The 24,091-nt window shown below is 42.1% G+C and overlaps 1 protein-coding gene across 1 annotated transcript in view; it reads right to left on the bottom strand.

Moving 5' to 3' along the window:
* Positions 1-1,576: 1,576 nt before the first annotated feature.
* celsr1a (cadherin EGF LAG seven-pass G-type receptor 1a) overlaps positions 1,577-24,091 on the bottom strand; it is a 54,222-nt gene continuing 31,707 nt past the window's right edge. Inside the window, exons 10-36 of the mRNA XM_040035023.1 lie at positions 23,779-23,945; positions 23,468-23,653; positions 23,271-23,387; positions 23,004-23,178; positions 22,718-22,859; positions 21,064-21,184; positions 20,728-20,911; positions 19,429-19,530; positions 17,704-17,798; positions 17,367-17,576; positions 17,003-17,186; positions 16,770-16,913; positions 16,506-16,689; positions 16,201-16,368; positions 15,968-16,094; positions 15,671-15,871; positions 12,210-12,384; positions 11,519-11,631; positions 10,559-10,638; positions 10,323-10,449; positions 10,070-10,195; positions 8,783-8,910; positions 6,072-6,172; positions 5,823-5,963; positions 4,005-4,271; positions 3,562-3,925; positions 1,577-2,792 (exon numbers count right to left, since the gene is read on the bottom strand). Of these exons, the coding sequence (XP_039890957.1) occupies positions 2,768-2,792; positions 3,562-3,925; positions 4,005-4,271; positions 5,823-5,963; positions 6,072-6,172; positions 8,783-8,910; positions 10,070-10,195; positions 10,323-10,449; positions 10,559-10,638; positions 11,519-11,631; positions 12,210-12,384; positions 15,671-15,871; positions 15,968-16,094; positions 16,201-16,368; positions 16,506-16,689; positions 16,770-16,913; positions 17,003-17,186; positions 17,367-17,576; positions 17,704-17,798; positions 19,429-19,530; positions 20,728-20,911; positions 21,064-21,184; positions 22,718-22,859; positions 23,004-23,178; positions 23,271-23,387; positions 23,468-23,653; positions 23,779-23,945 (4,154 nt within the window). The 3' untranslated portion in view covers positions 1,577-2,767. The remainder of the gene's footprint in view (positions 2,793-3,561; positions 3,926-4,004; positions 4,272-5,822; positions 5,964-6,071; positions 6,173-8,782; positions 8,911-10,069; positions 10,196-10,322; positions 10,450-10,558; positions 10,639-11,518; positions 11,632-12,209; positions 12,385-15,670; positions 15,872-15,967; positions 16,095-16,200; positions 16,369-16,505; positions 16,690-16,769; positions 16,914-17,002; positions 17,187-17,366; positions 17,577-17,703; positions 17,799-19,428; positions 19,531-20,727; positions 20,912-21,063; positions 21,185-22,717; positions 22,860-23,003; positions 23,179-23,270; positions 23,388-23,467; positions 23,654-23,778; positions 23,946-24,091) is intronic.

Here is a 24,091-nt window from a genome sequence, read left to right as displayed (position 1 = left end):
ATCTGGTGAAGTTCACTCTGAGCATCGGAGTGGGGAAGAAAGGGCGTGGTTGTTGGTTTGTTTCAGAAACTGCTGATCTGTTGGGATTTTCCCCTCACACAACCATCTCTAAGGTTTACAGAGAATGCCCGAAAAGGAGGTCTGCCTCCTTTGTTGATGTCAGAGGAGAATGGATAGACTGCTTTGAGCTGAAATGAAAGCAATAGTAACACAAACAGACTAACATGCTAACTAAGGTACGCAGAAGAGCATCTCTGAACTCACAATGCGTCATGTGCGTGGCCTCAAAACTTTTGGTCAATAGAAGATAACGATTGGATGTCTGTGAAGGTTCTCAGTCATCCAGGTCATCGTAGTCTAAGGAGCTTGGAAAGAAAGATCAGAAAGAAAGATCCACTACCTAATCACATGAGCCAAATGTCCACATTGACATCCACGAAAGAGTGACCTTTTGACCCTAGAACTGAAGAAGCTTCTCGGATGAGAGGTGAAACGTCTTCAAGCAACTTAAAGAAGTCCAGACACTTTTCTTTCCAAGCTCCTTAGATAACGATTAGATAAACATTGCCTGGTCCGAATTGTCTCGATTTTTGCTGCAACAGAAATCATCATAATTGGCATAAACATCATGAAAAAATTGATTCATCCTGCCTTGCATCAACAGTTTAGGCTGGTAATCGTGGCATAATGGTGTGGGGGATATTTTCTGGCATTCCTTGGGCTCTAGCTCTCTGTAGTCCATCCTGCTTCCAGCAGGATAAGGCACCATGCCGCAAAGCTGAAATCATGTCAAACTGGTTTCTTGAGCACAACGATAAACACACTGTACTTTGTTGGCCTCCACAGTCATCAGTTTTCAACCCAATAGAACACCTTTGGGATGTGGTGGAACAGGAGACTGGCATCATGGATGTGTAGCCAAGAAATCTGCAGAAACTGTGTGACGCTGTCATGGCCAGCAAGAATCATGTCATACAAATGTGCGTAAAACTGGGAGCTCAGACCTTAACTCTAAGTGTAGAACTATGAAATGAGTAACTTCCAGTTTGTGTTACTCATCATTTGTTAAACCGCTAAACGTTGATGTTACCACATTTGCTTGACTGGTGCACATGTTTGAACCAGCCATGCTCCCTTCTGTCAAACAGACACGCTAAGACAACGCAATTTAAAAATTCATCATGTCATTGTTTTTTAATTTTACAGTCATACAATCTTTTTTTTGTTTCTTTCCAGTGTCTCAAAACCATAAAAAATAAATATACATTATGTTACAAAACATTTCCAGTGTCTCAGATTATACAAAAACACACATCTTATCAACAGCATTGATTACATAAGGGCAAAACACTGGGCGTGTACAGGATGTAAGGTACAAAGGCATTTAGCGACTGTACATTGTAAAATGACCTTTTACTAGCTGCATAATGCTTCAGAGCTGCTGTCATTTTCAGTTTTAACCCACATTTGAAAACTTAGCGATTAAAAGGCAGCATCAATTACGCAATTTCTGAACAGACCCGCTCAGTCTGTTTCTTACTTTTACACTACGAAAGATCAACAAATGGCTTTTTTATATTTTATTTTAAAGATTCTGCACTAAAACTGAGTTAAACCGAACTGACGGCCAACTCTAATCTGCTTATTCACCAGATCTCATGACTTTGGTAACCAGGAGTGTGTCTTGCATTGGACAAACAGGCCCGACAAACACTGGAAAACAAGGCTTCAGGTTCACAGTGCTCCAACTGCAAAGCTGAGTTTTCAGCAGAGGAGGAATTCCTCTTCATTCCACATAATTAAAGTTCATTTACAGCGTACTCTTGCGTGTGTGCATGCACTCAAACACAACAGCAGCAGCCTGTGAATGCACCACCGTAGCATGGAAGCCCACTGCAGCCTTTTACAGTATTGTGTGAGCTTGTAAGGCCTCGGTGCAGCATGAAGGCACGCAGCGCAGATTTGTTGTTCTCTGACTGTTAAACCGGCGTACGATGTGATTTCTGTTCTTTTTTTTCCACTACTGTGTTCTTGCTAAAACTGACATAGAAAATAGATCATTTCTTCTTCACTTTTTAAAATTATCTACATGTTACTTACACTCTAAATACACTGCACCGAGAGGCTGTGGAAGCCTTTCTTTAATTAAAACAAAAAAGAAGAGCACTTTGTGTTTCATAGCTCTGCCCAGCATGAACTGGAGCATGTGTGTGTGAGACATCTGAGGGACCTGCAGTCTTTGAAATCATTTTACTGTGACGGTACCAGCCTTTAGAGGTTCGTGAACAGTGATTATTACATCTGACACTTTGCTAACTTCACCTAAAGAAACAGAACATATTGATGTGCTCCTCGCCAACACTAGAGAAGAGCTTCATGTTAGGGCCCACAATGCATTCTGGGTGTCATTCTTCATCTTCCGACTCTTCCTAATGATTTCCATTAGTGGTTTTGGCACACGTGGCTCAACCGTGTCTTTACACAGTCCAGCACAGCGTTCCCTTTGTTATCGCTCACATCTCTGCTTATTTTCTCATCTAAGGCAGTCCTAACGTCTGCAATTAATACTGCTCGCCCGAGAAAGGAAACATGACGGGAGCGGCGATGCTGACAGGATCAGGCTTCTCTTCATCCATCCTTTAACACCTCTCCATCTTGCAACTTTTCCTTTCATGTTCCTCGACTCTTGGTCCCCTCAGCCCCGACCTGGCAGGTTGTTTAGCTCCTCCTCTCATAAAGGCAGGCTGGTCTGGGTTTGCCTAACAGGTCAGATCGAAGTCTCGTTACTGCCACTGTTAACAGAGGGGAACAAAAGGACAGGAGGGAGAGGAGAGGGAGGGGGATGCAAAGAGAAAGAAAAGAGGGGAACATGCAAGGTAAAATGAGTGCAGGGATGCGGGAGGGTCCTCATGCAGCATTTAATCAGGATGGTCGCAGTATTTCATGCTCGAGTTAAAGGAATATAGTCATTAAGAGGATTGTTAACACATTTACAGTTTAAAAACCAGGATAGCTTTATCCCAGTTATACAGGACATAAGGGTGCCATCAGTTTTCTCAACTTACTCGCAACAACAAAGCCTTTATGATGCATGCAATATTGCATTAGTTGGCACTGTGATCAACTTGATTGTTGCTCATTTAACTGTAAATAGCGCTTGCTTGCAAGGTTTTTAAACTTCTAAGATCACTGTTAAACTGATTTTGAATCTTTTATTTGTTGGACACACGCTCAGGTGTACTGAGCGGCACCGTTAGTGAGACCTCTCGGTTTCACATACTTGAGGCGTAAGGGTGCACTGTAGAAAACTGCTCAACATCAATTTCTAGGGGGTTAGACAAAGTGCTCCACATTTAAAATGTCAGTCACAATAGGGCCACACTCGTTTGTGTAAAACTGTCATGGTAGCATCTCGGCAGTTTTGTAAAACTTGCAAGCGTCTACAGTCACGGGGAGTCTGCAGCAACTTCCAGAAATCACACTGCAGTTTCCCCTGGAACTGCATGCATTAGTCACTACTGTTGCCATTAGTGCTAAAAACAAACAGTATTCTTTTCTTACTCTGAGTCTGACTCATTGCCTCCGTTGACCGTCCCAGACTTCAAGTGCATGGCAACTCCGCCATTTGTCTCCCGGTAGATACCCCCTGGAGGAATCTGAGGTCGTGGGGCGACAGGCGGTTTGATGGGGGAGCCGCTCTCGTGGTTGCCGAGTCGGCTTCCTTCGTTGGCCTCCAACGAAGGCGTCCGGGACGACGGGGTCATGATGTTGACGGAGGATGGGGCTGGGGAGGTGGTGTTGTTGTTGTTGGGGGGAGGGGAGGTGATGGTGGGCGAGTTGTAGTCGCTCAGCTTCTCCCTCAGACGGTTCTTCATGTTCTTGTCGGTCAGCGGAGGAGGGTAGCTGATCTTGTTCTTCAAGATGCCTGAGTGAGACGAGTGATTTGTGTGAGCAGGCGTGACATAAAGTCGATTCAGATCGGCTCTAAACACTTCTCCCCTCACCTTTTCTCTGCTCTGGCTGGTGGTTGCTGTTAGGCTGACTGGCAGGCGCTGAGTCTTTCATACTGGTAGGAGTCTGTCTCTCTCTCTCCTGCAGAGCCTCCCTCTCTCTTTCACCAACGTGGTTGAGCTTGTTCTCTGGGTGCAGCTCCACGTTCACCTTGGTCTCCACCCTCAGCCTCTCTGTCCCACCGGGGTCCTCGCTGTCACTGGCTGTAATGGCATCTGTTGGCCAGTAAGGCTTCACGTGATTAGATGTTGATTGCCCTGCTGAGAAGGGAAGAGAAAACTTCAATTTAATTCAACATCATATGAGGAAAAAGTGTTCATTAGAGCAAAAAGATGATATCTTAAAGGCACAGTCGATCATTTTTTGATAATTTAACAGAAAAAAACAATGCTACGAGGGCAATCCCAAAAGTAAGGTCTCCTATTATTTTAGAAATACAAACAACCATTTATTTTCCATAATATTTACATCATTTTAAAGCTTAAAGACTTATTTATTTCTATAAATAATCGCTATTTCGGTCGATGCATTTTTGTAAACGCTGCGGCAGTCATACCCTTGTAGGGTGGGGTGGGTGATGAAGTTCCAACCAAAGTTTTGCAGGAGAGCGACAGTTTGAGCAACGTGTGGACGCGCGGTGTTGTGGAGAATACTTACGGCCCTTGCTCAGCATTCATCTTCCCTGGTTCTGAAATGCCCTTCTCAGATTTTCCCAGTACCTGTCAGCATGTATTGTGGTCCCAACAGGCAGGAAGTACACCAACAATACCACCTTTTGGTCCCAAAACACAGATGCGCACTGTGCGTAAGCATTCTCCACAACACCGCGTGACAGTTTGCTCAAACTGTCGCTCTCCTGCAAAACTTTGGTTGGAACTTCATCACCCACCCACCCTACAGTCCAGACTTCGCACCCAGTGAGTACGACCTGTTCCCAAAGTTGAAAGAACATTTGTCCGGAAGGCGATTCTGCGGCGGCGGCTAGCGGGTATGACATGGGCATTGTATAACTGTCACAGAGTCTACAAAAATTTATAGACCGAAATAGCCATTATGTAGAAAAATAAACAAGCTTTTAAACTTTAAAATGATGTAAATATTATGGAAAATAAACTTTTGTTTGTATTTCTAAAATAATAGGAGCCCTTACTTTTGGGTTTGCCCTCTTATAACAATGAAGAATGCTCATAAATTATTAAATTATTAAAGTGAAAGAAAACTAGTTCTCACAAAATGTCATAAAATACGCAAGCTTATTTGTGTCCAAGTTACATGTACTTCAAAGAGAGTTTCACAAGTGCCAGCTAACAGCAGCTAACAGAGGCTAAGAGGAGCTAACAGAGGCTAAGAGGAGCTAACAGAGGCTAAGAGGAGCTAACAGAGGCTAACAGCATCGCTTACCAACAGAAAAGTTGCTCAAAAATCCTCAAAAACTCACCTCAGTATCACTGTCGTTGGACAAAAGTGAACTTCACTGATTTATATCAGACTCCTTTCAAAAAGTTTTACAGTCTTGCTCAGAGAAAATAAATGTGGACACTTTTCACCCTGCATTGACAGCTGAGGTAAACAGTAGGCTAACTGACAGCCTACACAGTTACTTTCCACACTATGGTGATGGTTTTAAGGTGACAAGGGGTAAAAACGTATTACTGCAAAATATATAATTAACCACATCTAATTTTTATTTCCCAATTTATTGCCGATGTAACAGAACTCAGCTGACAGTAATCTGCAATCAACTGAATCTTCTGCAATCTGTAGTGGGGAGAATTTTACACGCTGTAACTTTAAGAGACTTATGCATTTACCTTTTGGAGTGCTGTGAAGAGGCCTCTCGTTGTTCCACTTTGGCTTGACATCAATATCATTATCCTCGCTGTCGGAGGAGTGGGAGGAGGCATAGGAGGAGCTGTGTTCATCTACTGAAAGCTCGCTGTCTGAGTCAGAGTCTAATTGAAGAAATGATGGCGAAACAGACCAGTGAACAAATACAGTACATCAGTAAAACAGACCTGGAAATGAAACATTGGAAATGCAATTCAATATAAAAAGCTTACCATCTCCTTTGGTGCCATTTCTATGGAACAGAGGTCCATCCAGGTCCGTGTGGCCTTTAGCTGTTCCTGAAGAGCCACTGGGCTTCTGACCAGACTCCTCCCTAGAAAAACCAAGGACGGCATAGGCAGGCAAGAGAGAAACAGGAGCAGATGAACAGAGGTGTAGATTTAGAGGAGACACAGAGGGGAAGTACATCATTGCTGGAAGTTAATTCAAGCCCCAACTTGTGGTTTTACACAACTGATGTTTAACAGCTGATGCAGCAGACATCTCTCATTACAAAACATCTGGTACTGTTGATTGCCTTGACACAGACAAAGCGAATATGACATTTAGTTTGTGTGTGCTGCTGTTTGTCTAATGTCAGAAAGTCCCAGCTTGATCATTAATACTGAAAAAAATCGAATACAGGTTTACCCTCTCTTCATCAGTTACCGGTCGTGGTATAATTATTGCAAGAATTCAGAATTGTAGCATGTTTAGTAATCATTTAATGGATCAAAATGACAAATGGGTAACGTTTTTCTCCCCTCTCCCGTCCTCTCTATCTGAAGCCGTTTATTCCAGGTTGGAATGAGAACTTGGCTGGAGGGCAGAAACTGCTACTAGAGACTCTGACCTGTCTGATGGCTGATCTAAGAGAAGCTTCTGGAAGCAGCTGAAGACGTGCCAACAGCTCCAGGGAAGAGGTATGCACGTCTACATTACAGTCCTACCTCAACAGGTATAATCCCATCCCCCCTTCGTTTCTGCTTTTTTCTTTCCACATCTCTCCATTATTTTTCTCCTCTTCCTCTCTTTATAGTTTCCCCACTTTTTGCTCTCTTATCTGCTTCTTTCTACGCCTCACCTACAGGCAGCTTGCCACATTTCTTCCCCACAGCATTACTAGTCTTATTGACCCTAGAGTCAGCTCTTATTACCCAGATGACAGCTTTACGGGCTAGGCGTACAGTCAGACGAAAGTGTGATACTGTAAAGCGCTTAAAAATACCAGGTATATGAAACACAAGCCTACTGTAATGAAAGCATGTCAGTGAACACTGAACAGATACAGCTTGTAGAAGAGGGGAGATTAGCTTAAGATGACAAACAACTATATTTTGGAGCAGATTCATCTTTCAATGTCAACTTTTATAGATATATCAAGAACACACCTGTCACACAGTCAAACTTAGCTTTACTGATTTAGCTGTACTGCTCAAGATCAAACATGCTAGTAGTCTGTAGCTAGCTTGGACCACAAAGCTATATAATTATTATTGTGATGTATTAATGTTATGTCTTTAGCAAGTTCAGTTTGAAGTACAATAATTTCCAGCAAATTTCAACTGCAGAACATTGCAATAACGCATGTATTTAGAAATACCAAGCTAAATTTTTACTAGCTAAACCGGTGTTACTTTAGCAACATATGTAAAACTAATGGAGTTGGCAAGAACACTGTGACGGTTAAATTTTGAGATTAAATTTCATTCAGTCTTATCATCTTATACCAACATGTGCTCACTCCCAAAGCGCCAGGTGACAAATCTTCAGTATATTACGCTTCTGGGCACCGAACACGTCCCCATATTACGAGATTGGAAAAATGACGAAACATGAGAACCGTTTGGAATGAATCCACACATGTATGTTTTACTTAAATCGTTTTGTAAAACACTATCTAACGTCATTAAAGTGGTGGTTAAGGTTAGGGATAAGGTTAGGGTTAGGGTTGGAATACATGGCTGGAACGTCTCACGGGATTGTCGTTCTACTGGATTTCATCCACAATCCGGTGCGTAGCATAGGAACGCGGAAAGTCGCCTTTTGCGTTCTCATGGAAATCAACAAATCGCTGGTATATTACATCTCAGGAGTGAGAATTTGCATATTTGTCATGCTTATGTTTTAGATCAAAGAAATTTTAATATCAGACAAAGATAAATCGAGTAAATATAAAAAGGCAGATTTTGAATCATGATTTCTTTTATTAGGTTTGGCTTATTTCCCTTAATAAATCCACTCATCATTTGAAAACTGCATTTTGCATTTACTCGGGTTAGAAAGGAAGCAAATACTTTTTCACAACACTGAGGATAAAACTAACGCTTTGCAAAGCAATTCTACCTAATGCTACAACCGCCATCATGAAAGTTGTAATATTTCATTCCATTTTTTGTTAAAAGCACAAGAAAATCATGTGAATGTTCAACACTTTTAAATCTGTCACATTACCATGAAATTACTGCATTTGCTGCTAAAGTAATAAACATACATAGCATAAGTTTACTGTACTATAGAAAATGTACCACATCAAATTTCACATAAGCAATAGTAGAATCTAATCGTCTAATTTAATAACACAGTAATATGGAGGAATATATGTCTATTTGTGTGCATTTAGTTTTTTGCAAACAGGCCATGCGCCATGCATTGGCAAATGTCAGTAAAATTTTCATGCAGAAGGTGCCGATATGTGGCAGAATGCATGTGGTGTAAGAAACAAGATACCTTTGGAGAATAAGGGTGGACAGGGCGTGTGTATACTTATGCAGCGTGTGTGTGTGTGTGTGTGTGATGCAGTAAGGTGTGTTAGTCAGCGTGAGACTTCTGCATCTCAGACATGCAAAAAGGGCACCAAAGAAAGAAATCTGAAAGGAATACCAAGACACGCTCATCACACAGCAGAGTGCAAAAAGCCATGCAGTCAGTCAGCGTGTTGTACCTGAGTGTGTAAGCCAGGTAGCTACTGCGGCTCTTGGCTGACCTGTCCAGTGAGACGGTAGACTCGCCAATGCCTGAACGGTACACTGCGCCGTCCTCTGTGTACATGTTGTTGCAGTTGAGAGAGCGCTGAAGATGGAGGAATATAACAAAGGTTATATTTTAAACAAGACCTATGTGACCAAAAACCAAATTAAACAAAAGAGCATATAAAGAAATAAGAAACAATGTTGAATAACTTGATGAAATCTTAAAGATACATATTTAAATGTATCGATATATATGTATAGGGATGGGGATTGAGAAGAATTCAGCGATTCCATTATTGATATCACTTATCGATTCTCATTGGCGCCATTTTGAGAGAAACCACCATTGCTAAGGAGCAATAAAGAAATTACATTCATTCAAATGGATTTCATGCTGTGGTTTGAATGTTTGTTGAGGTACTTCCCCTCTTTGTTGGAGTCATCACTTAAAAAAACCAACACAAATCTCTTATGAGGACACACATCTCTAATAAAAAGCTGACTGCACAAAGCCAAGATGTAAACCAGCACAAAAGAGCGATCTCCATAGTGATACTGCTTTAGAAACGTGAACAGGTAGAAAGGGAGCAGCCTGACTGCTCATCTCGTTGTTACTTGTTGAAGTTAAGGGTCTGGCTGTTGGGGTCGCGATTCACTCAGCTTTCGCTCTAAGTTCTTGGCTAGCTTAGCATCAGCATGCTGACGGCAGATGCTTATAAAGAACCGAAGTTGTGTTAGCAGCATTATGCGGTTGTTTCTGTCCTGGATGTTTTCCACTTTACCATTTATCTCGTCCTTTAGCGCAACAAACATCAAATAAATGTCCACATCCATGCTCTAGACCAGGGGTGTCCAACTCCAGGTCTTGAGGGCCGGAGTCCTGCAGGTTTTAGATGTGTCCTTGATCCTACACAGCTGATTTAAATGGCTAAATTACTTCCTCAACATGTCTTGAAGTTCACCAGAGGCCTGGTAATGAACTAATAATTTGATTCAGGTGTGTTGACCCAGGGTGAGATCTAAAACCTGTAGGACACCGGCCCTTGAGGCCTGGAGTTGGACACTCCTGCTCTATACTGAGTCGCTTTTTTCCTCCTCTGACACTTGAACTGAAATCAGCTGATTGTAGTGTGAGTGCAACTGATGACTGCGATCAGTAGGCAGGCATGCCAACTGCTAACCGGTTTTCCACAAGAACCAGTTCTCGATTCCCATCCCTACTATATGCATGTATATAAAGTATATGTTTGTTCACTTACTGTTAGCAAAGAGCCCCTTGTGGTGCTGGACTCGTCTTGTATGCTCTTCTTTCCTTTGAAGATGTTCTTGAGGTTTTTCCTCACCTCTTTGTTGAAGACCACATGGAACAAGAAAATGAAGACTCCCTGAAAAAAAAGCAGGAGAACGTATGTATGTATTGCTGAGGAGAGTAAATAATCAAATGTGAATTGTTTTCAAAAGTGTGTGTGGATTATCTGTGCATCCAGAGCTCAGTGTGGGGTTAGCAGATACCTGCAAGCAGCTGAAGACAGCAAACAGGTAATGGAAAGTCATTACATTGCTGTTGACTGCCATTAGACCGAGCAGCCAGGTGGCACTGATGAGCACCAGAAGGAGGAAGGCCATACGTAGGGCAGGACTGCGTTGGGAAACATAAAAGTTTTAATAATGGTATAAAAAGACAAACTCAAGGTAGCAACTGGATCCTTTGATGTATGTGAAATGGCTAATGTGATGTGGGAACCTACATAGCTCCTGACTTCTCTACAGCCTTCTGTCTCCGACCACAGGAAGCCTTGGCAGCGAGAACAAAGATCACTATGTTCACCTGTAAGGGGAAGGAAAATGTGCAGAATTTTAACTAATATGAATATAAATAAATAAATCTATGAAAAGCTCTTTTTACTCAACTGCTGATTGAGACATAATTTGCGTCTTTTATTATTACCCCTTTAAGACAGACCATAGAACCAAGTCCGCCAGAGCTCATCTTTATATTTTTACATGCTGTAGTGCCATTTTGAGCACTACAGCATTTCAAGTTGCTATACATCAATACAACCATTATAGCCCAAATTTTAATGATATGTATGCATTAAGTCCATAGTAACTACATAAATTGCAAAAAAGTGCAATAAACTACAAAAAATTGAAAATCGTTTTTGTTGCTTTTACATATATTTCTAGTTAGAGAAATTTAAGAGGTTTATCCCTCAAAACCGTAAATACAAAAAAGGTTGTACGAAATAGTTTCTAGCCACAGGAAACTTATTTTGAGCGTCTTCATAGTTTTATTTTTGAGATACACCAATTTTTATGTACTACAGGAAAAGTCAAACATGACTTTTAAAAACACCAATATAGCCTTATAAGGTTCTGAAGGAAAAGAACAACTACATTCTCCACGAAAATTATGTCACTTCTGGTTTCGGGCAGGTAATGGCGGACATACGATAGTTCGTGCTGACGTCTATTCCAACATAAGAAGCGTTACGAACAACTGATCGGATCGGCAAAGCGTGTTTCTGGAATGGATGTGGAAGGAAACCGTGACCTAGGACAAGCTGATGGTACAAGATGTAAGTACAACTCCTCCGGTTTGATATGCAAAAAAAATGTTTGCGCTAGCTTACGTGGTTGCAGTTCTACTGCAAAACGGGGCATCCCCGTTACCGGTCTTAAAGGGTTAAAAGAGATATTGGACATACCAGGACGACTACAAAGATGGGCCCTGCAAAGCTCCAGATGAGTGTGTCATGGACAGAAAGCCAACAAAAATCTGGGTTTCCATAACCCTGAGGATCGAGGCCAACTGCCAAACCTACACACAAACACAATGAAAACACAGTGGAGAAATAACATTTTGATCAAATCAGTCTGACTTTATTTTTATTTTTATATTATTAAAATATTTTGGATTCTTTTTTTCAGTTACACATCATAATCGCTCACTAATTTTGTCACATTTGGACCTCCGTATATATTTTATATATCTATTTGCCTCTTCCAAAAACATAATCCAAGCATCCAGTGCTGACAAAATCACTACATCACACAGCATCTGGTAAGTGTTTAACAAATTTTATAAAAGTGACACAAGAGTGGCCCTAAAAGGAGGAATCAGACAGAAGGAAAACATATAAACATGACACAAATTGTTTAAATTATATATATATATTATTTTTACACCCTTCTTTTTTTCTCATTTTGACACAGTGTGAGCATCTAAGTAACAACCATTTCCTTTTCATTGTTTCTCCTGCTGTCTCATTCAGCGATCTTCCCACAGGGATCGTAGCCTTTTCAGAAAAGACGAGTCATGACACGAGTCTCCCGACAATCTGCCATCTCCTATCGCACTGTTGCTTGTCCTGGCGAACATGTGTGAGTGTAACTCACCAGTGATGATAGCCGGTATGCCCCAGCCCATGGCGTAGTAGAACCTCATGTGACCGTAGTTGATGTTCCGCAGCTCGGTCAGCATGCGGTAGATATGCAACCCCTCCACGAACATCCAGGCAAAGGTGCACATGTAGAAGTAATGGAGGAGGATGGCGATCACGGTGCACACAAACTGCGAGTTTGTAGGACGGGAGAAAAGAAGAGAGCGCCAGATTTTTAGGTACAGCACAGTATCGGCCACTTTGGTTCAGCAGTACCATTAAATCTATATATCAGTGCACGAATCATCCAGCCTTTCAAAATAAGACAATTTTCTGTTTGTTCATCTTTGGATATTCAAGCAGACAACCGGGAAATAAACCATCCAGTTTTTGAATATTTTTTAAAATCTTGAAAGCCTTGTCAATAAACTATTCAATTTGTCAAAAAAAGCGATAAATTCGTGAACTGACAGTAAACGTTTTTATGTCACAACGTCTTTTCGTAACACGGCAATGATTCAAACTGTCCCCACATTCCTGTATCTCCCCTCCTCCCATTTTGTGCTGTCTGGTGCTACAGTAGAAGAATGGTGTGTGTCAGTGAATGCTGAGATACGGTGTATTTTACTAATGTTTTGTATTGCTGTGGAGATCAGAGAAGAAGAAGGAGAAACTACTTTGACAGCGTTATAAATCATCCCTGGAGATGGCCCTGGGCACACACCGACAGCATTCCACTGCTCTGATGCACGTTTACCTACACACACACCTAAACTTTGCACGCACACTAGCAAGCGCTTAGCAAATCAAAGAGATGCAAAAAAAAAAAAAAAAAAACCCCAAAGAGATTAAACTTTCTCTTTTAAGCATCTCCTTGCAGACTTGGCTTCCACTCCACAAAACAATACTCCATAAATATAAAGCAGCATGTGCTTTTACCACCTCATCCCAGTCAAAACATGGTGAGTCAGAACATTTGTACAGACCCAAAGACAAAACTCCCACAACTCCGCCTGTAAACTTACTCGCTTCTCTTTCGCTGTGGTGCATGTGCACATTTGTACTTTAGGGTAGCCACAGTTGAGAAAAGGGCAGTTAGCGATGAATACCGATACTCAAGCCGGTTCTGTCAGTCAAATCCAACTGTAAGCTCAGCAGTACATATGTGTGCATGTGTTTATTTTGACATCTGCAGATATCCTTTTCTTTTAGATTTATAGCAGGTTTATCGAAATGTGAAGGGGCTGCTGAATCACTCGTTGTAGGATTCATTTATGGGACCTAACCTTGAAATACGAGGCTGATTTGACATCTTCTGTCATGTGAATGATGAGGTGTGAGATAGTCGTAAATAAAGCACAAACCACCAGGGCTATGCCTCTTGAACAGGCTTCGCTTTCATCCCCGATTCATTACCACTGCAAGTACTATTCAGAAGCACATGTATATCTGTTTGACAGCTGGGGGTGGTAGTTACAACCCTCCATGGAGTTACAGGACTGACAGTGCGTCTCCCGATGCCTTGGGTTAAAACATCTGGTTTAACCAGACCACGTAAAGCTGACTCATTAACCTTTAACATGTTGTACTTACAAGGGTTAAGCTTTAAGGTGCTAGTTGTCCTTTTGAGCTGCTACTTATAGGCGGCGCTAGGATCACAAACCAGCACACAGAGATAAGTAAGGCAATGATCTTCTCTAACTCTTGGCTAAAGGGCAAAAAAGTACACCTTTAAATGCATCCTTATAGCTCCCTTTTTAAACCTGATTTCTTCTACTTGTCAATTAAGAGATTAATGGTGTTGTCTGTACCACAGACATTTGAGATTTTTTATCAAGTAAAAACTAAAGCTGTTTTGGGAAAACCCTTGCCAGGACCTACCACCCTGAGGCCAGCTTTTAGAGACAGGTACCAGTCACAGCACGTCTCCACTACTGGCCCACAGAGGTTTGTGTATGTGTGTGTCAACAGACTTCAAAGATATCCGATACCTTTTGATCTACTGTATGTATATGGGACTGAGAGTAGTTACTAGCCATATCAGTGACTAACAAAGGCTTTTAACTCAATTAAGGTAGACTACATCCTCACATAACATTTATCCAGGAATGGCAGCTCACTAACATGAACTTACACGAGGTTATATTGGAAAAGCAGTTTGGTAAATAGCACATTCCTGACTATTACAGTCATTAGTCGACAATCACAATACATAATCTGTCAGATAAAGAAAGACTCTCAGGTAGGTCTTGGCCCATTAAGTCTTGTACTGCTCTTGTCAACCCAGCGTTAGAGGGCTGCCTGAAGGAAAAACAAATATGGTAGGCTTCATGGAAGCTCTGATAAAGTAAACACCAGAGAGAAAGCTCTTTATCCCGCATCTCAGATGCCCACACCACTCATGTTTGTAGCACATGACTTCATGGTCTGGTTTTTAGACCATGTGCATATGTACTCTATCTTGCTTTACATGGTAACGATTAGAATTTAATCATGGTGTAATTTCTCCACCAGTAGTTTCTTATTATATACCGATCTTTCATAATGGAAACTACAATTCACTAAATAAAAGAGAAATGAGCCAGATTCACAGTGTCAAGAGTCTAATCCTAGAAATATTCCTACTGTGTGTCAACCAACCCACCTTTGTAGGGAATACTTCAGTATTCCCTACAAAGGTGGATTGTGCAGTTTCTTCTTTTAAGTTGTTAAATTGCAGCTGTGTATTTGGGGATGCTGTCTGCCAAATCCTGCACGTATGAAGGGAATCTGTAAAGAAATTACACGCATGGTTCGTTGGCTTTGTAACTGATCGTGCAGCTGCTGTGATGGGCTGTAGAGAGGAGCAGCCGCACTCCTGAGTGAAAAGATCAGTTCTAATCTGACAGTGCATCATTCACAAGCTGGAACCTGCAGTCCAGCACGCTGTAAAACACTACACAGAGACATTTTCAAATATGCATTAACTCTTAATCGCAAAGGTTTGCTACTGATCAAAGATTTCCAGATGTGGGTAACAGAGGGCAATTTTACCTTAATAACAACAAACAAACAAACACTTTATTAGCTAAAAAAAGATAGCTAACAGGGGGATGCATACACTGTGACATTTATATAGTTCAACTCACCGCTTAGTAATGAATGAAGAATTTGAAAAACTGCTGCTAGTCAATAACTTATCAATGGTAAGCCAACAGTAAATGATAATTATAACTAATTATCCAAATATTTAATAAACACTGCTAGCTAAAATGTCCACCTCTAAGAAACTGAAGTTATACAAACCCGGCAGAGCTACTAGAATCTAATCATTGTCATAATTCGCTTCAATTAGGAGAAAGATTATTGTTGATGAAGAAATATTGATATGACATAGGAAGCTCATATGACAGAGCTACAGGACATCTGACAAAGACGGCTGGGAATAACCGTGCAGGATAAAAAACACTTTGCAGGTTAAAAAAAAAATGCACTTACCACATTGTCAGTCTGGTTGATGCCCAGGAGGAAGACAAGCTCGGAGAAGAAGAGCGCTGCCACCAGGTTCCTGTGGATGGCGTGGAGGTTGGTACGGAGCCTGCGCAAGAGGCAGAGCAGGATGAAGGTGATCAGGAGGAGAAACAGGGACACGGAGACTGTGGTGTACGTGACGATCTTCAGAGGCAGGACATCGCCGTGCTGTGGAGAACAGTTCCAAGACAGCGAGTTGGTGATCAGTAACAACCACTAGGTGTTTTAAAACGAAGCTGAAATGAGAGAAGTTTTAAGCTCTACCTCTCTTTTGGAAATGTCCATCAACACAGCAAAACTGGTCATGTGGTTACACTGACAGCTAATGTGGGTGTTGTTCCTGTTGAGCACCTCGCAGCCTTTAGAGGACCAGCCGCCTGCGCCTCCGCTCCTAAACACGGCAACGAACACAAGCACAGGTGAGACCAGTAATGTGTACTCTTAAAGCCATGTGAAAACAATGCATTTAACTACAATGTATTTCAAATTCAACTCACCCGACTGAGTGGTCCCAGAACACGCAGACGGGTTTGGTTCGCTCCTCTGTCTCCAGCAGGGTGTACTCCAAGATGACCGGGGGGTCCAGGACGGTAGGAAGAGGCTCGCCTTCGCTGTGGATCGTGGCGCTCACGATGGCTGTGTTGATCACCGGACGGTTGGGGACTCTGGAAATACACATTGTACACTAACATTGGCATAAAGTTTTCTCTGCACCTTCTGGTGTTCACCACTTGTTCATTCTGAGCAAGAAGTTAAGCACAATAGCAGTAGATGGCTTTCACAGAGGTCAGCCATAGTTTACCTCAGACTCCTGCGGTCTGCGTCGTATCTTTCAGGAAGGAGCTTTCCCAGCGACTTGTACACTATCACCACAGCAACAGGCAGAGGGGCAGGTGGCTCGAGATGGCGGCGTTTCCTATCTGAAACTGTGTGCTCCTCCTCTAGGACAGCTTCTGTCTGAGCTGGAGGGTCAGGAGTGGGCTCTGCTGATGTCAGAAAGAAAGAAGATGAAGCTTTAAAAGCAGAAAAAAATTTAATCGAGGTCTGATTGAGGCATCGTTCCCACCTTTGTTTCCCTGAGTACCGATATTAAACTGTGGGAAGCGGACAGAAGACCCGAGCTCTTTGGGGTAGGCCTCCTGGATTTCCCGGAAGCGAGGAAATGTTGCCCTCTCTGGGTTCGACACATCCAAGTAGTCCACAGTTAGAACTGAAATAAACAGGAGACACAGTAAAGACTTGTGTTATCATTTTTTTCCCGCAGCTGAAGCACAATTCAATTACAGTTTGGAGACTTACTCATGTTTTCAGTGACGATGGTGAAGGGCTTCAGGTAGGTTTTCCGGACATTCTGTGCCAGCGTGTTCGCGTAGTCCTCAAAGTTTCGGAGCAAATGTGCGGTCCCGCTCTCTGTCCTTTGGATTTGGTCCCAGTGGTCCTTGGTGTTGGGATCCAGTATGGCGCTGCCTGCTCGCACCAAGTTCTGGAAAAAACACAAATTGCCAAGCTACGATTGAAAAAGGAATTTATATATTCAAATAAAAGCAGTAATGGGTAAAGTTGTTCACCCAGTGAGCATCAACCAGTGGAGGGCAGCATGCCACCAGTGTTCCCAGTGCTCACATCATATACATTTTTATAATAATTAAGTGCATAAGGCTACCTCATTAAACTCTGCATCCTTCATGGCGGTGAGATCAAACCCGGCCTGGCGGCTTTCGTACTGCAGAACATAATTCAGAAGCTGGGCGGCCATCTTCACGTCATTGCCGTAGTAATGTGACGTGTTATTGGTGGCACTTTGAAGCAAACGCACAATGGTCTTGGAGCGTTCGCTGTCCATCCTTGAACTGTTGCGGCGGAGATCGTCATTCTAGAAGAAGAGAGTGGAGGATGTAAAGAGAGGGAGAACGGGCAGGTCAGGGTAGGGAAAAGCTCCTCGGGTTCAGTCTAATAAAAGCCCCTGTCTGCTTTCATGCTTATTTCTGTCTTTTATTCACCAGTTTTTTCAGATGTGTGAAGGCGACGGTGGTGCAGTTGAAGAGCTCAGGTGCCAGCCAGCCCTTGTCATCACTACAGTGGCGGATGGCAGTGCCTGGAAAAGAACAAATAACATAAAAAACAGAGGACATGGAAATCAATTTCCTCACAACTGTTACCAACACATGAAGAGAGAAGAAAACACTGTGAGGAAATTCTGTTCTATAGCATTAAAATTATGCATTTGTGCAGTTACACAATTAGAGATTTTGCATTGAGGTAATAATTTGCAAAAAGGGGCAAAAAGTGTAAGCGCAGTCATGTCAGAACAACTGTTCTACTATGATCACATATTTTCTCGCATACTTTAGAGATTTAGGTTCTATTACGTGTTTGTCCATGTATGTTTTTTAAATAACGTATTTCATATCTTAACTACTTAACAACTTTTTATTGTTGCCTCAAACAGTTTTATTATCTTAAAATACTTTTCTTTCACATGAAATTAGACATGAACTGCATGTTATCTGTTTGTACGGAGGAACGAAACTGACAACATTATAAAACCAAAACAAAAAAACACACAATTACATGAATAAATGTATATGCCAGTAAATGCATCAAAGGTAATATTAAAAAATCATAGACATTATTGAATGTATAAAATGCTACATAAAAAACTATATAGTTATATAATTATATAGTCCTATCTTGCTTTTTTCATTTTGTATTTAATTATTCAATATTTGTTTCTAATTTTAATTTGTTTGTATCTTTTAATAGATTAGCTGGAGGCAACTATTTTGTATGGTAACCAATCAGATAACAGGGACAAACTGACTTCCCAATAGACTTTGAATAACAGCCTCCTCACTTATATGAAGAATAAATAAAATATTCAATATTTAAATAAATGAAATTTTTTTTTAAAAATGGGGAAAACAAACATAGCAACGCAAAGGGAAAATTATACAGAACATATACATTTAAAATGTCACACTTTATATATTTAAAATAATTTAAAACACATTAATGATCACAACTAATTATACTATTCATTTTTGAACAGCAATTTTTCAGAAATTTATTTCTTAGTTATTTTTTGATTTTGTTAGTTGAGAAAGATTTGACTGGGCTAGTAAGTAGTAGTAAGTACTAGTAGTAGTATAGTAAGGACACACATTTTTAAACAAGGCACAGCAAAAAACTCCGATCAGATCGTGATCAGAACTGTTCTGAAGATTTGCAGCACTTAAATACCTGATGAATGTAAGACCATTCTTTCCAGTCTCAGTGCTTAAATGTAAAACTACACCAAGTTTTTACAGTCAGGTGGTGTTTGGGAAAGTCTCACTGTTGTAAAGGGAGAAATGCCTGCCACTTGGAGCTAAAGGAGGGCACTGAGCAATGCTCACAAATAAATTCCCTATTGAGTGCTGGGAGACAACAAAAAGGACACCATGGTGACTGCAGTTACCAAGGGAGTAACCAGGAAAGAGGCAACGTTTTACTGGGACAGGTCACTGACCTCGACTCTTGAGCTCACCTTCCTCATACGCACAGTGAGCAAGAGGAATGGTATCGCCGCCAGCTCTTAATGTACCTGACGTACCTTTACACACAAACCTCTACATGATTGGCTGGTTAAAAAGCTCCCCTGGACTCATGAACCAATCAGGGTGCTTTTATTGCTGTGTTGTTAAGCCTTGGAGAGTGAAAGACAGTGTGCAGTTAAAAGTACTCACCAAAAGATCCTTCGGGACATTTCATAGCAGCAGGGCGTCCAAATTTTGTCTTGGGCCACCAGATGCCAGAATCAAAGGCCTTTGGGCAGCCCTCATACACCACTGTGGACAGGAGGGTAAGGCTTAAGAACAGTCTTAAAACACAGTAATTACTTTTTATATTGCACGTGGTATGATGCTTAAACTGGGCCTGCTAAAAACAAATCACAAACTGAGGTTCAATCAGCTAAAAAACAAAAAACAAAAAAAGCATCGCTTTAAAAGGCAAACGTCCGCCATTTTTCCGCTTTAAAATGCGACCCGGCTGATCCGTTTTAACCACCTTATAAAACAGCCAGACGGAAAAACACACAGAAATTCAACCAAATTAATCCTGCAGAGCTGTTGCACAAGCTGCAAGACATAATTCATGTCAGCTTATTTGACAGCCAGGACAAACCAGATTTGGACCTGCAAGCTTGCACAAGCTATGATACATAACTTAGCCAGTGTACTTACTCCAAGCTTCTCCATTAAATACAATAAGAATAATTAAAATAAGGAGTGGTTGAAGGTCTTTTTATTTTTTAAACCAAATTAACTGTGAAGCTGTGTTTAGTCCAGAACAGATATTGTGGCATGAGGTCTATTAAAGGTAGCTACATCTTAGAGTCTTATGAATCTGAAAAAACGCACTAAATCCACTCCAACGTTTTGGCTAAACAACAATACTCAGACCATGGATTATGGTTTCATGTCCTTTAAAAGTCCAAGCACGTTCTCAGCCTCCAAAAGGCTTCCTATTAGGTCAAGCAGTAAGCACACTGACATTCATTTTCTGTTGGGGGGCTTTGTCTTCTGTTCATCTCTACTGTATTGTGTGTGTGCAGTCCCGGTGCCAAGTTAGCCACTGAGCCAGACTTGCCTCTTCTGCATGACTGGGTGGTGACAAAGATGCAAAGTTAGCTCGACCGCAGCACCAGCAGATGTGAGCGACACCATTTGTCTCTTTTTGACGCTTTGTTGAAGGAGCCGGACCCAGTTTGTGAACCGAGAACAGCTAGAGTTAGAATGCACCCGACTTTTGAAATGACCTTTTATTACTGTCCTCGTTAGTTATTCTGATCTGACCTTCATGGCGTCCCTTTTCATACACAGTTAATTATTCATGGGCTTCTATGGGACTCAATAAATGTCTATCTATATTGCATCCTGACTTATTCATTTTTAATCCTTATTCACAGAAGTTGAAGTGTACTCTTTTATAAAGGCTAATTAATCAATGATGTTTCTACCTTCTCAAATATTTCTTTCACATACCTTCGCATCCAGTGGGAGTGACTTCAGCGAAGGGATTATCGCACTGGTTGCACTGACGACCGATAACTCCTCCCTTGCAGGGACACTGCCCAGTGATGGGGTCGCAGGTTCGAGACTCAGAGCCTATAGGGAAACAGTCGCAGGGGTAACAAGCGTCCTCTCCCTCTGGACGATAGTGATTATCCTGCAGGAGGTTTGGGAGAGAAGACACACATCACTGAGCAGGGAGGAGACTTTGAATATTACATGAATTTGCTGCTAATATGAACTAAAAACCTCCTTCAAGAAGAAACACCGCAATATTTGTAAAATCTCTCTTATTATGCACGTATTTACCTTGCAGCGGCACTCCCCGGTGGTCTTGTTGCAGTTTTTATGAAATCCTCTGCTTGTGTCACAGTTACACGGTCCACACATGGGACTGCCCCACCAGCCCTCGTGACATTTCTCTTCCACTCTGCCATTAAAGACAACAGTAGATGTCAAAATCAAACGCAAACTGCAAAGTACAATTACACGGAACAGAGATAAGGGTGTCGTGGCCAAGGCGTGCCCTTCTCTCCTCAACCTCTTTTCTCTCAAGATCAGCATTAGCTCAGAGCAGGTTAACTTGATAAGTATAATTCAAGTGATTTGATTATGTGATTATTGTTATTCGATTTGACTTTTGCTTTGCTCCGGCTAAACTTTAATAAAATATACTGGAGTCAAAAAGTCTAAATTGTGGACATTACCTTTTTAACCCTTGTGAAACACTAAAGGCGAAAACTTGTGTATTATTGTAACATTACTCAAAGGGTGAGGGGCGGGGCTTGACCAGAGGGCACCCTCGGCAACCACGTCTTCAGTGGTAGTAGGATTGACAGAGTCTCCTCCCCGGCTCCATCCAAGCTACTGGAGAATACTCATAGGATCAGAGACTTTTTAAACAGAGAGCCAGCTCCAGACCTTCCTGTACTGGGTTTTGCCTGGTCGAGATCTGGTACCAGTCTGATTCCAGTTAAAGACACAAATCCTCTTTGGGGTTGCATCAGGAAGAGCATCTGCTTTAAAACGCTTCCAAATCAAACATGTAAATCTACCTGCTATGGTGACCCCTGTGACCAGGGTGTGGCTGAAAGGAGCTTTTCTAAAAAGCCATGCACTGCGTGATCTGGTTGTGACATGCTGCTGACTCGGTATCAGCGCCTACAATCCAACAAACGGTCGATTATCTCTTCAGTTTATCACCAAATAAACAAATCTACAGTAAACTTCCTCTACACTTTTAAGCCAGTCACTCAGACACACACGGACTTTCTTTTTCTTCCTCGAGATGCGATCACTGCCGGTGCAATGCGATCTGACGGAGGAAGAGCGGCAAGATGAGGGAAGCAAAGACTAAACACCTGTGGAGGAGCAGTCAAGCATTCAGGGGGAATCCCACATCCTGCTTAAGACAGGAAGTGATGCGTGTCATAGGGGACAGGGTTCACAGGGAAATGAGTGATTCTCGATCGGGGCTGGCTACTTTGCAGAAATGCTTACACCACTGCTCGACTAATTCCCAAATAAATGGCTGATCTGTCCCTCTCTCACTCTCAGGCACCCATACAAACACACTGTCAGGCTCGGATTACTGACTAATAAAACTCCCCTGAAGGACCGGCAACAATACAGAATGAGAAAGAAACCTCAGTGAACCAAAGAGGATTAATGAGCTTTGTCTTTGTGGGAGGCAATATCCATGTTTAGTCTGGTTTGTTTATAACATCTGGATATTGTGTCTCGCACACAGGTCTGCTTTCAGTCTGCTAGCAAATTGATTCCATGTTATTAACATTTTATTACCATCTCAATTCACCAGAGCCAATGGAAGTATCTGACCTGGAGCCTATCTTCAAAGCTACCATTCAAATATCACTGCATTGCTCCAGTGGCGTTATACAAGTTGTACATGTGGTGTGCAAGAAAACCCTTCTCCCTGCTTGCCCTCAGAAAGAAACCTTACTTGTTTTCACAGTACTGGCCGTAGTAATTTTGTCCACATTCGCAGGTGTAGCCGTGGGAGGAGCTTGGTTTGCGGACGCACGTGGAAACGTGCTCACAGGGGTTGAGCTTACAAGCGTCCACGCACTGTTTCCCAAAGTAGCCTGCAGGAAAGACAGACAAACAAGAACTGAATTCAAGCCCAAAGGCGTGAAATACAGACGTTTACGTTCACACACTTTCTTAATAGGCAACGTATTGAGCTCTCTCAACCAACTTATGTATGTTTTTTTGCTTGTGCATCTTACCTGGGTCGCAAGCACAGGTGTGTGTGCTCCAGTCGTCAATGCACTGGCTATTCTCTGGGCAGATGTTGGAGTCGCACGGGTCAGCCAGATCACAGCCGTTTTCCACACGGATCTTCAGGCCCTGAGCCATGTTCACATTGGCCACGTTGTTGGATGTCTCACCCATACGCACACCCTAATGGATAGCACACATTCATGAGGGAGACGATCAGGAAAGAAGGTTGAAGAAGAAATAAAATGCGACATTCAAAGTGCACGCCCACCCACCTGTATGCAGCCAACAAATCCTTTGATGACATCGTTTCTCTCCCCGGGCAAACCTCCAATATGAAGAGTTTGCAGCTTGAGGCCTGGGAGGTCATTGCCGATCTCGACTGACTTCTGCTTAAAAATAAGACAATAATTAAAATTAATACAACCTTTCTTGACTACCTTTATCATCTATAAAGTAAGACGCCCTGTACCTCATACATGCCGTAGTCCAGAGAGACAGCTGCCATGTATTTGATTTCCTTGCCATCTTTGATGCTTTTCAGTTCAATCAGCAAGTGGTGCCACTCCCCGTCATTGACACGCACTTGAGGAAAGCTCAGCGATGCCACCAGTTGGTGCCTCAGCAACACTTCCATATGGACCCGCTGCTCACTCACCTGGAAGGGGGGGGGGGTGCAGAAACTGAGAACTTCCCACTCATTTTAGAGGTAGTCTAGAACCTGTATACAAGCTTAAATTGCAAACTGCTGAGGGTGACAATTTTTCCAACAATGCTTCTTACCATGAGGTTGATGGTAGAGGAAGGCCCAGCATTGACCTGCATCAGGGTGCCAGCAGGACGCCGGGTGCGGAACATAAGGCCAATATACCAGGGAACAGCAACAGTGATGTCCGGGTTGCTCCAAGACACCAGTGCCTCTCCGCCAAAGAACTGAGGTGATGGCATCACTGGGAGGGACGAGAATCAGGTCGTGCGCACAAACACATTAGTGTTTGAAATAAATGTGTTTAAAAGTCAGATGAGAACTGTAGGAACTACATATGAATCAACGCAGCATTAAGCATAAGAAAACATTTTCTGTGGCTGTACATAG

This window comes from Simochromis diagramma, unplaced genomic scaffold (assembly GCF_900408965.1).
Source record: "Simochromis diagramma unplaced genomic scaffold, fSimDia1.1 OVJJ01000816.1, whole genome shotgun sequence".
Classification (NCBI taxonomy): Eukaryota; Metazoa; Chordata; class Actinopteri; order Cichliformes; family Cichlidae; genus Simochromis; species Simochromis diagramma.
This window is presented reverse-complemented; position numbering and strand designations above follow the sequence as displayed.